This window comes from Equus caballus, chromosome 16 (genome assembly GCF_041296265.1).
Source record: "Equus caballus isolate H_3958 breed thoroughbred chromosome 16, TB-T2T, whole genome shotgun sequence".
NCBI lineage: Eukaryota > Metazoa > Chordata > Mammalia > Perissodactyla > Equidae > Equus > Equus caballus.
In genome coordinates this window covers 18,439,821-18,449,832 of record NC_091699.1, presented here as the reverse complement: position 1 = coordinate 18,449,832, position 10,012 = coordinate 18,439,821, and the positions used below count along the sequence as shown (strand labels likewise).

Below are 10,012 nucleotides of genomic sequence, written 5' to 3'. Positions count from 1 at the left end.
CCAGTTCCCGCACTGTCTCCCCACCCCCCGGCAGCCCCAGTGGTTTAGCCCGGCTTCCCCGGGGGAAACCCCTTGGGGCGGAGCTCGAGGTGTCTGCAGGCTGCAGCGTCCCCCTTGCCGGAAACCACTTGGATTGCTCCGCGTCGCGGGTGGGCCGGTAATCGTGGGGCGGGGCGCGAGTCCCGCGCTCCGATTGGCCAGACCCGAAGTAAACATCCGGCAGAGTGGGGCGGGGCCGGAAGTGGAAGGGGAAGGCGGTGGCTCAGGCGGTTCGGGAGGTTCCAGGTTTGGGGTCGATGTCTCCAGGTGCCATGGGCCGGGCTGCGGCGCGCTGAGGGGGCCGCGGGGCTGGGCCATGGCCGGCGCTCGAGCCGCCGCCGCCGCCTCAGCGGGGGCCTCGGCGTCTTCGGGCAACCCGCCGCCGCAGGAGCCGGGGCTCGGGGAGCTGCTGGAGGAGTTCTCCCGGACTCAGTACCGGGCCAAGGACTGCAGCGGCACGGGCGGCTCTAAGGTGAGTCCGGAGTCGCGTGAGCAGAAGGATAAGGTCCCTGGCTTGAGGAGTTAACAGAGGAAAGGCTGAGGTCAGGGGTCAGAAGAAAGACAGGGAAGTTCCCCTGGACCCCGAGAGAAGGGTCCGGTTTAAAAACCAAGGAGGAACTGGGGTCAGAATGAGCAAAGGAAGGAGCCCTTTTGGTTTAAGATAAGGGCTTTAGGAGGTCAGGGATCAGAGCTCAGGGACCAGGTTCAGAGATTAGAGAGGAGGAACTGAGGAGGGTTATTCCCCTGCATCAAGTTTAGGGTCAAAAGTCCCCAGTGCCTAGATAAAAAAAGACTAGGGGATTTCTCCTTGTCAGAGGTTAGAATGAAGGGGCTCGAGTAGTGGGGGCAGGATGGAGCGAGGAGATGAACCGAGTGTGTTGCCTCCTTATAAAGTCTCTGCATGACTTTACACCTAGGTCCATCCCTTTCCTTCCCCTGTTAGAACAGGACAGCCTCAGTTTGCTGATTGCCAGACCTGGAAGGCTTCCAGTCTGGACAGGCCATTCCCACCCTGGGCACTGTCTGGCAGTCCAGTGGGAATCTTGCTGAGCCTGCCATCTCTCATTCTGCACATGGTTTTGGCAGGCTTAACATCAGATTTTCCAGTGGCATTCTGTTTCAACCTGGGCCATGAAACTCTTGTTTGGCTCCAGAAGTTCCCTATGCTGGGACATTCCGCAGTTGGCATCTGCTAGTCTCTAGAGTAACCCAGCAAAGACTTCAGTAATGTTGGGACTACCCCACTCTCCAAACAACCAAGTAATTATCAGAACTTAGCCTGAGGACTACCTGCATCATCTGAGGTTGCTTATTAAAAATAAAGATTCTTTGGTCCCACCCAGTCCTACTAAGTCAGAATTTCTGAGGGTGGGAACCTGGAATTTGCATTTTTTAAACAGACTTCTTAATAATACTCCTGCACCTTCAAATTTAAGGATTCCTAGTTTAAGCTACTGTGAGTTTTTTCCTCCCCATTGGTCTTTTGAGTGGCTGTAGTGGTCAGTTTTGCTGGACGACTCTTCCATCTTACGTGCCCCTGAAGATCACACTTGTCACAAGTTGTACCTGACTTTCACTACAGTTGGCCTTGAAGGCTCTCTGAGACTCCTGATCTCTTGCAAGCTTCTCAAGATGTTACAGGTCTTATGCCTTTTTTCTAGTGGACCTTTCCCTAAACTGTGAACAAAACGAGCAATTTTAGGGGGAGCTTTTCCTTCTGTTTCATAAGCAAATGGCAAGTAAGGAGAAAACTGTCTGCAGCTTTGACTCATTACACTAACTAGAGCTTCTAGGTACTGGTCTGTGGCTGGAGAATGGGGAAGAATCTGGAGCCAAGGGAAGATAATTACTGCTAGTTAAAGTAACCTGGAGCAAGTTCTTAATATTTTATGGATTATGGACCCCTTTGAGAATCTAATGAAAGCTGTAATTCTCTGCTTCAAATGCTTAACACATAATTTCACTGCAATGTTGAGGGGTTCTGAGTCCCTCCAAAAGTGTATGGGTTAATGAACTACACATTTAGGGCCTGTGACCCAGCAATTTGTCTCTTCTTGGGATTGAATAGTAGTCACAGAGGCACATGTCAGTTCCAGTGACTTCTCCAGGTCAAAAACTGCCTAATTCTCACACTCAGAACCACAGAATCTTCTTGATGCTCAAATCTCCTCCTCTGTGCAGGTTGAGCGCATTGAGAAGAGATGTCTGGAGCTGTTTGGCCGAGACTACTGTTACAGCGTGATCCAAAATGTGAATGGGGATATCTGCGGCCACTACCCCCAGCACATCGTGTTCCTGGAGTATGAGAGCTCTGAGAAGGAGAAAGACACGTGAGCATCATGTGACCAGAGTAGTGCATGTCTGGGGAGGCCTTGATAGCTCATCCCCAGGGCAAGAAGACTACAGCTGGGCAGGAAGCTGGGCGGAGGCAGACTCACTTTCCCCACGTGTTAAGCCTTATTGGCACCTTTACTTACTTCAGGGTTTGATAAGTTAGATTGGCAAGGTAGCATGGCATAGAATGAGGCATTGTGAGTCACAGCCCTGGACCTCTATTTCACTCCCACCTTAGAACTCATTGTCCTAAGACAGCTGACTTCACCCCTTGCCTCTCTGAACCTCAGTTTCCTTTTTTTCTTTTCTTTTCTCTTTTTTTTGGTGAGGAACATTGACCCTGAGCTAACGTCCATTTTCAATCTTTTTTTTTTTTTTGCTTGAGGAAGATTGTTGCTGAGCTAACATCTGTGCCAGTCTTCCTCTATTTTGTATGTGGGACACTCCCACAGTATGGCTTGATCAGCAATGTGTAGGTCTGTGCCCGGGATCCAAACACATGAAGCCTGGTCTGCCAAAGCAGAGTGTGTGAACTTAACCACTGTGCCACCAGGCTGGCCCTTCAGTGTCCCTTTTTAAGAGAGTGTAGGTGGGAGGTATGCTGTGTCGACATGCTTAAGAGCCTAAGTCTGGAGTCAGACTGCTTGAGTTTACATGCTGGCTGCCCCACTTGCTGGCTGTGTAACTAACTTGGGCAGGTTATTTAACCTCTTTGTCTTTTAGTTTTCTCATCAGTAAGTCTCTACCTCTGTTTAGAAAAGTGGCTAGTGCAGTCCCTGATGATAAATGGGGCTATTGTAAGCCTGATATGTTTGTTGTAAGAATTAGAAATCTCAGGGGCTGGCCCACAGCCGAGTGATTAAGTACACACGCTCAGCTTCAGCGGCCCAGGGTTTCGCCAGTTCGGATCCTGGGTGTGGACATGGCACCGCTCATCAGGCCATGCTGAGGCGCGTCCCACATGCCACAACCAGAGGCACTCACAACTGGAATATACAACTCTGTACTGGGGGGCTTTGGGGAGAAGAAAAAGAGAAGATTGGCAACAGCTGTTAGCTCAGGTGCCAATCGTTGAAAAATAAAAAAGAAACCACAGCTTCCATTTATTGAGAGCCTCCCAAGGCCTGAGTGCTTTCTGTGGGGTAACCGTTCATATCAGAGCGGACATAAAGCGCCTGGCGCAGGATGCCGCCGATGAGTAGTCAGCAACTGGTAGCAGTCGTGTGACACTAATAAATTATCACAGCTTCGAGGTTCCAGGAAATGCTTTATTGATCTCTAAGTTTGTTCCCCAGTCTCCCTGCTTGCTACTGATTTTCAGGGCATCCCAGGAGCTGTTGTCAACAGTATCTGTGAAAGCCTGCCCTGTGGATGCAGTACTGTGATGAGAGCTACAGTAGAGTCGTGCTGCAGAGTGCAGCAGGCCCTCACTGAAAGCATGCGCATCAGGAACCCAGGGACTGGGTAGAGGTCCAGAATCTCAGGCTCCGGAGCCACTGAATCAAAATCACAGTGTAATAAGATGCCCCCGCGATTCGGATGCACATTAAGGTTTGAGAAGCTGCTGTCCGCAAACCAGGAGAATGCTTGATTCTGCCTGCTTTTGAATGTTTGGCAAGATCTCCTGCTAGAGATTCTTTGGAGCTGGAACTGGAAGAATGAGTAGGAGTTTCCCTGAAATGTCCTTAGGGACCAACTTGTATAGAGACTTGATTGTCAGGCCAAGGAGTGTGGACTTGTGGGTGTTACAGGTTTTATGGTGCCAGCATCCCCTGAGCACTCATTAAAATCGCAGGTTCTAGGGCCTCTCCTAGGCCCTCTGATCAGAATTTCCAGAATCTCCATTCCCAGAGAGCTCCTTAGATGAGTCGTACCTATGCTATAGTCTGAGAACATCTGCTGCCGGCCACAGGGAGCCACAGAGGGCTTTCAAGCAGAGGAACAACCAGGTCGGAGGAGTTTAAGGACTGAGCTTTAGTTTCCTCACCTGTGAAATGGGAGTGTCTGTAAGTGTGCCCATCTCACAAGGTTGTGGTGAGGTTTGCTGAGAAAAATGAATGTGTTAGAAAAACAGGGGCTGGCCCCATGTTGTGGTGGTTAAGTCCAGTGAGTTCTGCTTCCACAGCCCAGGTTCGCAGACATACACCACTCCTCAAGCCACACTGTGGCGGCAACCCACATAGAAAATAGAGGAAGTTTGGCACAGATGTTAGCTCAGGGCCAGTCTTCCTCAAGCAAAAAAAGAGGAAGATTGGCAACAGGTGTTAGCTCAGGGCAACTTTTCCTCACCAAAAATAATAGAAATTTAAACTATCATTATAAAGAAAAAAAATGGATTGTATATAGATCACAGAAATTGTATCCTTTCCTGGGTTGTATAACCTAAGAACTCGAGGGATCTCAGAGCCTAAAGAATTGGGCTTTGTCATAGCTCTGTTATTTATGGTTCTTATCTCCTCCTAACTTCTTCCAGAGTTAGGTAAACTCACCTTCTAGGAACCTTACATTTTCTGAGAAAAAGCTCTTTTTCCTTGCTCTTGCCCTCCTCTCCACCTCTTCAGTGCCGGCTGGTGGTTTTCTGTCTGTGCCCTGAGGGCACTCTGATACTAAGCTCAGCTGTGGTCAAGGATGGTACTCCTCCAACTTGACTTGGTGAGTGAATCACCTGGGGCTCTAGTTACAACGCAGAGTCTGACTTGGTAAGTCTGGAGTGGGGCCTGAGCGTCTCTGTGTTTTCTTATTATAAATCATAGTATCAGGTGGCTAAGATCATGGGCTTCAATGTCTGCCCAGAAGAGTTTAGAATCTCAGCTGCCCTACTTACCTGTACTGTGACCTTGGGCCAGTGATTTCACTCACTAAGCTGCTTCCTCTGTAAAATGGGGCTAATGAGGACTGAGAGAATGTGGGTCTAAGCTCCTTTTTCCCAAGTATCTCTTAAATGATAGCAGCAGTAACATTTATCTCAGGAAGATTTTGGGTACATAGTAGGAACAATTAACCTAGTCTGGGAGTGTGGTGCTAGTCTGGAAAAGCTTTCCATTGGAAGTTATGTGACAATAGCGCTTGATTTTCTTTGTTTGAATATAGTTTGTGTGTAAATGACACTCATGAAAAATGAAATCCAATCAAATAATTCAATTAAATAAATATCAAAAGAAATCTCACTACCTGGCAATGTCTTCCCAGAAATTTCAGTGCATATGTTACAGACATAAATACACAAGCCTACATTTGTTCATTCAAGTATGGGTATCGTGTGACAGACATAGCTCAGTGCTTAGCACTACAAGAAAAAGATCTTAAGGTGGACAGATAATAAAAATAAAAACAGGAACTACTGACAACAGAACCTGGGTTTTTTGAGTAGGGGAACCAGAAAATGAACCATTAGCTAGTCTAAGAAGAAAAGGTTGTGCCTGCCTCTACGTTAAAAGACTGCCCAGAACCCCAAAGAGGGAAATACTGGCACGTTCTCCACATTGGTTTTGTGGAAAGTCTGCTGACTGGAAGGACTCAGTCTGGGAGAATCAAATGCAGTTTAGTTTTAAGGTGGTAGAGCTCAGAGGACTGCTGATGTGAGCTCAGTGAGAGTCACTTGCGACAGATGGTGCTGACCAGATCTGGGAAAATGGCCTGGGGCTGCCAGAGGTGGGAGGAAGACTACTGTGAGCAGTATTGTCTGCTGTTTTATATTCCTGTGGAGTCTGAGTTTAATTAGGCAATCGTTGCCTTCTTATTTCATAGAGAAACTGTGAGGGAGGGGAAGGTGGCAGAATGCGGTTTTCCAGGAAGCCGTGTGTTTTCAAGGGGCTGGCTGGTTGGCTTATGCCCCCTACAGCCACCCCAGCCTCTTCAAGTTTGCCATTCTTCCTCCTTCCTTTGGAAAAGAAAATAATTTTGATTACAAAAGTAACATCTTAAATCAGACCTTAGAGAAAAATACATCATGGGAAGAGTAAGTCCTGTTCCTTTACCCTCTGTTCTCTTTCCAGGATCATCAAACTGTTGGTCCAAATTTTTATTTGAAGACCCCTTTTTAACTTCAGTTTCAGACCCTCACTTGACAGTAGTTACAATTTTAGTAACTGTGACTTGAGAATATATTTATGAAGCCTGCTAAGAAATCAGCAGGTTTTTTTTTTTTTTTTTAAAGATTTTATTTTTTCCTTTTTCTCCCCAAAGCCCCCCCGGTACATAGTTGTGTATTCTTCGTTGTGGGTTCTTCTAGTTGTGGCATGTGGGACGCTGCCTCAGCGTGGTCTGATGAGCAGAGCCATGTCCGCCCCCAGGATTCGAACTAACGAAACACTGGGCCGCCTGCAGCGGAGCGCGCGAACTTAACCACTCGGCCACGGGGCCAGCCCCAGAAATCAGCAGTGTTTTTAAAAGACTTTGTATTTTTATTAATGCCAACAATATCCAGATATGCTTAAAAAGGTACCACAGATGTGGGGAGTCACTGAACTTACTCCTTCTGAAACAATTATTTGTATGCCTGTGCCATGCAATAACACGCGGATCCCTAGAAGGATTAGGATGGAGAAGGACTTAAACGCCCTCTAGGACTTGACCTGGAAGCTCAGCCCTTGTAAGGAGGAAACATGAGAGTCTTCCCTCCCATCTGCTCAGCTTCTCTGCATAGCTGGGATCACTTCCCACTCTAACTTTCCTGGCTCTTGTTTCTCTTGCTACCAGAAGCTCTGACTGGCTGATTTGAGGCATTTTGGTAAGGATTAGTAGGTGAATCTATGAGAGTAGACCCTTATTTTAGGGGTCTTCTTATTTGACGTGACTTGATGTGGGTGTGACTTGCTGGACCTCATTTCTAAACCTGACTCTCTCTCATGTTCTTTAGAAGCCCCCTTACTATATCTGGGTCATTAACTACTGTGTGTCCCACTGCCACAAATACCTTCTCTTTCCCCTCCTTTGCTCTAGCGTTCCCTGCCATGTTGGCTATTTGGACTGTTAAAGATAGTTGGAGGGGCCAGCCCCGTGGCCGAGTGGTTAAGTTCTCACACTCCGCTTTGGAGGCCCAGGGTTTCGCCACTTCGAATCCTGGGTGTGGACATGGCACTGCTCGTCAGGCCATGCTGAGGCAGCATCCCACATGCCACAACTAGAAGGACCCACAACTAAAAATATATAACTATGTCCTGGGGGGCTTTGGGGGAGAAAAAGGAAAAAAATAAAATCTTTAAAAAAAAGAAAAGATGTTGATGAGGTATCAGAGGCTTATAGCCATGTGGAGTGGGAGCCTTCATCTTATCCTTCCCCTTAAAAGATCACAAAAGTGGCCCTGTGATTTCCCGAGGATCCCCAGGCACCTATTATCTTACTGTGAAAGTAAAACAACTGGACACTCTAGATATAATTAACATTCAGTTTACTGTGTATATTTCTGTTTTTTATATGCCATGTCTTCAGTTTAGCTCACTTATGTTTTCATCTTAAAAGTTCTGAAGTCGGGATGACTTAAATTTTAATAACTATAATATGGCACTTTTTTCTTTTCCTGAAAAACTTAAAATATCCATGATTAGAATTTAGGAATTATAGCATTTATTAAATTTCAAGTGAGTATTCACACACATATATGCAGACCTAGCATGGGGTCTGTGTGAGCACACACACACCTGCATAAAATGCCCACTTAGAAGCCAACCTGACCTGCTTCTCTTGCCCATGTGTTAGGTTTCAGAGCACCGTGCAAGTGAGCAAGTTGCAAGACCTCGTCTACCGCAGCAAGACGGCCAGGTGCAGGGGACGGTTTGTCTGCCCGGTGATCCTGTTCAAGGGCAAGGTAAGATCACACCATAGCCTTGCATTCCCTGAGACCCTCTTCTGGGGTAACCAGCTTAATGCAAAGTGTAGGGTCTTCTTGTTCTTGGTGTTTGCCCCCTGAGTGTTGGGTGGTTACTGGGTGCCTGGTGGTGTGAGAAGTAGGCCCCAGAGAAACAGACCAGTTCTGATACCACCTTCGAGAATGAGTCTAAGTAAGGAAGGGATGTTCACACTAGGGTACCCCACCCTGTGTTCTCGAGCCAGACTGCCTAAGTTCAAGTCCTGGGTCTGTTACCTGCTGCCTGTGCAAGGCCTCAGTTTCCACCTCTATAAAATGGGAACAGTAATCATGCCTGCCTCAAAGGTTTATGGAATAGACTAGATGAAGTGAGTTAATACATTGTTGTTTGTTCATTCTTGCAATCATATAATTCACCAAGTATTTATTGAGTGCAGCACTGTTTCAGACCTAAAGATGCATCAGTGTGTAAAGCAGATACAAACGCTTACCCTCGTGGAGCTTATATTCTAGAGACTTTTGTTAGTTTAGCTTCCCAATATGGTTTCATTTCACCTATTTTATTATAATCCTTTGGTGTAAGAGATGTTCCCATTTTGCAGATGAAATGAAGGCTCAGAGTGATTAAATAACTTCCCCCAAGTTTACCTTAGGTGCCTAGAGATCTGGGATTCGACCCTATGCAAAACTCCCTCAGGCTACCACCCTGTGACTTAGGTCACATGGTGTGGTGGAAGAGGCACTGAGAGGGGCAGTGGGCTGACAGAGTGAGGGCCTCGTTCAGTGAGTGGGACTTGACTTGAGAGCGTTGGAGGACAAGCAGAATGCTAATTGGCAGAAAGGGGTAGGAGGGTCTTCCAAGCAGGTGACGCAGGATGGGGAAGGCATGGAGGCAGGAACACAAGCGGCCCAGAGACCTCCCTGAGTGGAATGTTGGAGCAGAGCATGAAAGGGAGTGAATGCAGGAGGCCAAACACTGACCAAGAAATTTATATTGGCAGGAGAGCCATTGTAAATTTTGAGCAGGGAAGTACAGGGTGAAAGTAGCATTTTGAGGTCCAGGAGAACGGACTAAAGCAGAGCCTGGAGTGGAGGAGGTGAGCAAGGACAGTCTCTTTATTCATTTAGCAGATATCTGAGTGCATGTGCGTTGGTCCTGACGGCTTACCGACTGCAGCTGCAGGTACCCAGCATGCGTGGTCAGGGGCCAGGGCAGGGCAGTGGGGAGGAGAGATGTGAGGCTTGTGTCAGTCCCTCAGTGTGCTTTTATTTCGTAAAATGGGAGATGGGCAACTGCGAAAGAGGAGGTAGGAAAGGAGACTTGGCCAAAGGCTTTCTTGAGCGGTCGATTTTAGGGAAGAGTGTGTGTAGAAGTTAAGTCCTAGAAGTTGATCGTCTTAAAGCTGTTTGTTCCTGGTGGCGCAGTGGTTAAGAGTGCACGTTCCACTTCAGCGGCCCAGGGTTTGCCGGTTCGGATCCCGGGTGCAGACATGGCACCGCTTATCAAGCCATGCTGTGGCAGGCGTGCCACATATAAACTAGAGGAAGATGGGCACGGATGTCAGCTCAGGGCCAGTCTTCCTTAGCAAAAAGAAGAGGTTTGGCAGCAGATGTTAGCTCAGGGCTAATCTTCCTCAAAAAAAAAACAACAACAAAAAATACTATTTGTTCCCCCTTACCCTTAGGAAAGTCTTCATGTTCCTGGAAGTTATTGGAACTCCAGTTGAAAGACCACCATGTTTGTCACTAGAAGTTGCATAGGAAATACTCAAACCAGTGTTTCCCAAAGTGTGTAACATAGAACACTAGTTTAAGGATATGCTTGTGAAAAGC

The 10,012-nt window shown here is 47.4% G+C and overlaps 1 protein-coding gene across 5 annotated transcripts in view; it reads left to right on the top strand.

The window, feature by feature from the left end:
* Nucleotides 1–205: 205 nt before the first annotated feature.
* The window catches only part of MTMR14 (myotubularin related protein 14), a 44,960-nt gene continuing 35,153 nt past the window's right edge, over nucleotides 206–10,012 (top strand). For 3 of the 5 annotated variants that reach the window (XM_023620023.2, XM_023620022.2, XM_001915139.6), the window contains exons 1-3: nucleotides 221–511; nucleotides 2,221–2,369; nucleotides 8,071–8,179. In XM_023620023.2, coding sequence (XP_023475791.1) covers nucleotides 356–511; nucleotides 2,221–2,369; nucleotides 8,071–8,179 — 414 coding nt within the window. In that variant the 5' untranslated portion in view covers nucleotides 221–355. Of the gene's footprint in view, nucleotides 512–2,220; nucleotides 2,370–8,070; nucleotides 8,180–10,012 lie in introns of all 5 variants that reach the window. The other 2 variants (XM_023620024.2, XM_023620021.2) reach the window with 1 other exon arrangement.